Source organism: Habropoda laboriosa, unplaced genomic scaffold, assembly GCF_001263275.1.
Source record: "Habropoda laboriosa isolate 0110345459 unplaced genomic scaffold, ASM126327v1 scaffold42, whole genome shotgun sequence".
Classification (NCBI taxonomy): Eukaryota; Metazoa; Arthropoda; class Insecta; order Hymenoptera; family Apidae; genus Habropoda; species Habropoda laboriosa.
The window spans coordinates 1,006,960-1,010,843 of record NW_017100181.1 but is presented as its reverse complement, the minus strand read 5'-3'; the positions used below and the strand labels follow the sequence as shown (position 1 = coordinate 1,010,843).

Below are 3,884 nucleotides of genomic sequence, written 5' to 3'. Positions count from 1 at the left end.
GGAGGGAGTGCGAGAGCAACCAAGAAAGAGAGAAACAGAAACCTCCGCTAGGTAGTAGTATGCGAGAACGGTACGGTAGTCGGACAGTTCCAGTTCCGTTTCGATTAGGCGAGACTACACCGGGGTTTTTGGCTCGCTCGTGGCCCGTGAAACGTACGCGTAATGCCGTTTATCGTGGCCATTGACGGCACTCGGTGCTGCTGGTGCTGTTGCTGTTTACCCGGCGCGCTAACTGCACGCCGCTTTTACAAGTGGAACTGCATAGCCGAAGAAGATACGAAGTGAACCAACTTCGTGAGTGTTCAAAAGGATAGCTTACGTGTGGCGTTTAGATCATTCAATACGACTCCATGGTTATGGTCATACAAGGATCAAATCGTCAGGAATAGAGGAGTGCACTGTAAAATCCGCATGTCCCGATTCACTGGGTTCGTATATGTTCGTATACACTTCCCATGTAACCTCCCTGCTTACGCACACTCACGCAAGCGCACATAGGCAAAGCTGACTTAAAGGCAAATCGCTGCCGGAGAAACGATTCCCCGGCCCTCTAGCCCAGTTCCGGGCACAGACATTGATCCATCGATAAGGAAGTTTCCTATCCTTTGTTGGATTTCTGGCATGTTCAGTAAAATACAAGAAAACGAAACAAATCACCCGTAAACCATAAAATCCTTGCCTTTGTAGTTCGTTATTTTTCTAATTGGTGATAACTAGAAGTGTATCAGTTTTCTACGTTATAACAGATAGAGACTTTTATATTCGTAAATTCTGATTTATAATTTGTCTATGTATTAAATTGAAGTTTCCTTCATCTTTTCATTTCTATTTTTTAATATTTGTGTTCAAATATTAGTGAATGTATACGAGAGTATTATGTTTAATCACGTTATTTTTGACACAACTTTTAAAAAGTTCGCTAACCTATAGTCTTATTTGTAAAATTACATTCATTCGAATATTACATTCAATATAATTTAGGTTACATTCTTTTTCTCGAGTTTAATATGTTTTTAGATGAAGGTATATTTTGGATGTAAGTTTGAATTGCCACAACGGGTCGAAGATAAGCGATGCTTTCATAAATATTGTGTTTACTTTCTTTTCATCTTTGTTCTGATTCCATCAAATGGTTAGTCAATATTGTAATGTTTTACCACGTGACGTAATAAGTACATTTCCAATTTTATCATGAATAGTTTGATAATACTACATTATCACTTCCGGGAGAATAAATACATACGTCAACATTTTAATGCACCCAATTGATGAAAACATTAGTGCATTCATTAGTAAATATCAGTGAGAACCTCATTATTACTGTCTTCTTCATTAGTTCGGTATATTCTTTACAAAATATTTAAGAGAATTTAGTGCGAAAACAATAATATGTTACAATGTTTATACAAGAGCAAGTAAATTTAAATAAGTAAGATGAAAATCTTACAATATTTTTTCTTTTTTTGCACTTCTGTTACTATGTATTTCTTTTTTGTAATATTGCAATAATATAAAAAATATAAAATATGCAATTATTTCTTATTGCAATTTTGTGATATCGTGATTTACGTGATACATAGATATTGTTTATTATCATATTCTTACATTTTTACTCATTTCACCGAGTATATTGCAAATAGAATAAATATCTGTTTAAATTAACAATTTCAAAGAAGGATACAAAATAGGAGCGTAATTTTTTGAACGATACATCCATATTTGCAATACATACTTTGTGGTAGCGATGCTTTTAATCGTAAGCACGTCAGTGACAGAGCATGGAATTCGAACGTGTGCGTTCCGCCTGGCAAACGCGCAAACGCGTGACCGCGTCCATGAGGACTTACCATTAATCCGGGTTCTTAACCGCGCGCGGAGTAAACGTGGCTGACACGCCGCTGATGACAATAAGAGTGCGTAATTTATCGGAGAATCGACGTCACATATCGAATGACGTAGTGTGTCGTCGCGGTTATCGTTGGTAATCGAAGACAGTTTGCCTAGCGGCTGCGTTTGGTGCGTATGGAGAAAACTATGTACGATAGAAAAGCCAGTTAACTAGCCGGCTTGACCAGAGTTCAGATGTGAAACAGTGAGTAAAACTGCCCCCTTGCGGAGCGCGTCCGTGGTTCCCAATCTAACCACTCCTCTGCCATCGAGTTCTTACCTCCTACCCCCCTTCTGTATCTCCCATTCTCTCTGTTTCTCTACTTCCACCCCCTCTCCATTTTCCGTCGCCTTCCCTCTTACCTCTTCTGTAGCCCCGTAACTCCCTGCCCTTCCGTCGTTCCCCTCTGCTGGGGTCCACCATTTTGTCGTGATTCCTCTAGCTCTAAACATATATCGCACATTTTGTTCATACGGTGCTATTGACATTTACGTACAAATTGTGCGCGAAACCGTGCCTATGGTTGACATACTGTCTATTAGCTCAAATAGCAAATACGACTATGGGGCTCCACCATAGGCTGTCCTGGAAGGTGTCACTTCTCTCTCTTTCTCTCCTGTACTGTCTTTTTCATTCTCATTCTTTCTCTTTTCATTTCTTATTAAACCTACTTCTTTCTCACTTGCACATCCTTCTTTCTTCTTTTTTCTTTATTAGTCTTTCTCTATCCTTCTAAGTTCTCTTCTCTACAATAAATTGTGTCTTAATAACATGCGATTTTTGTTAGCCAGTATTTTATACGCCGGTACGATTTTCGAAGTGTAACCTCTTCTACAAGTATCGAATCTTGATTCGCGTTGCGATATTTTTCTCCATGTTGTTTCGCCTAACAAGCTTATATTAAATTTTTCGATATAAATAATTCTACGAAATAATAGTTCTTATTCTTTATCGCAATATTTTTATGAACATTAGTCTAATTATTGTAGTATCATATTGATATTTTCTTACGTTTTTAAATTATTTTCTTATAAAGGAGTAAATTTTAGGTATTATTTTATATCAATATTCTTTTATTTCAGATGTCTGCTGGGTCACAAATTCAGATGGCACCTCAATCAACTGTAAACTCTGGTCAGTCAGTTCATAGTCAAGACTCGAACATGAGCACTGGTAAGTTAGTATATCTTTGTTATATTTGAAAAGAGGAAAGTAAGTCTTTGTTTAATAATTAAGCACTGCAAAAATGTTATTTTGTAATTGTGGTAATTTTAATACAATTATAGGCTCATCACATAGTGATAAGGAGGTAGATCCAAATACTCCAGAAAAGGTACCAAGAACTCCTTCGGAAAGGAAAAGAAAACGTAAAGCTGATGATGGAGGTGGAGGGATTACAGGAGGACCTGTAGGAAGTAAAGGATCTAGATCTGTTACTGCTCTTGAAAATAAAAAAATCAATGAGTATTTTCCAAAGCATCATTTGGGTAATAGCCCCATTCGGCATGGGGGTGCTAAAAGTCCTTCTCCTCAACAAGGATATCCTATGGTAAATATAACATACAAATTATACATACATGTATATCATATATATCATTTTATGTAACATAATTTTTCACTTTCATGATATAATTATGGCATCTTTATAATTTTTTCCTTTATATTCTCTTTCTGATATTGTATATAATTATTTTTTAACAGTATCCACCATCGCCTCAACAACTCCTTTCACCGCAAGTAACAACACCCAATTCTTCAGTGGCAGAATTTTCTTCACTGATGCAGCCACCAAGACCTCATCCTCAACCTCCACCTCCTCCTCCACCAGCCTCAACACAACCTGCAGGTTCGATGGTCAGCAAGCAGGTGCAGGTAAGGCCTACCAACCTCAGTAGGACAAGCCAGGTCAGGCAAGCGAAGACTAACACCCCAAATGTAAGCAAAATTCGGTAATTCCTGCAAGCATTTTATAAGAAACGACCCATGAAAATTCAGT

At 37.6% G+C, this 3,884-nt stretch overlaps 1 protein-coding gene across 1 annotated transcript in view; it reads left to right on the top strand.

The window, feature by feature from the left end:
* LOC108579058 (serine/threonine-protein kinase tousled-like 2) overlaps positions 1-3,884 on the top strand; it is a 77,727-nt gene that overhangs the window by 69,866 nt on the left and 3,977 nt on the right. Inside the window, exons 4-6 of the mRNA XM_017942492.1 lie at positions 2,971-3,061; positions 3,175-3,437; positions 3,590-3,823. Coding sequence (XP_017797981.1) covers positions 2,971-3,061; positions 3,175-3,437; positions 3,590-3,823 — 588 coding nt within the window. The remainder of the gene's footprint in view (positions 1-2,970; positions 3,062-3,174; positions 3,438-3,589; positions 3,824-3,884) is intronic.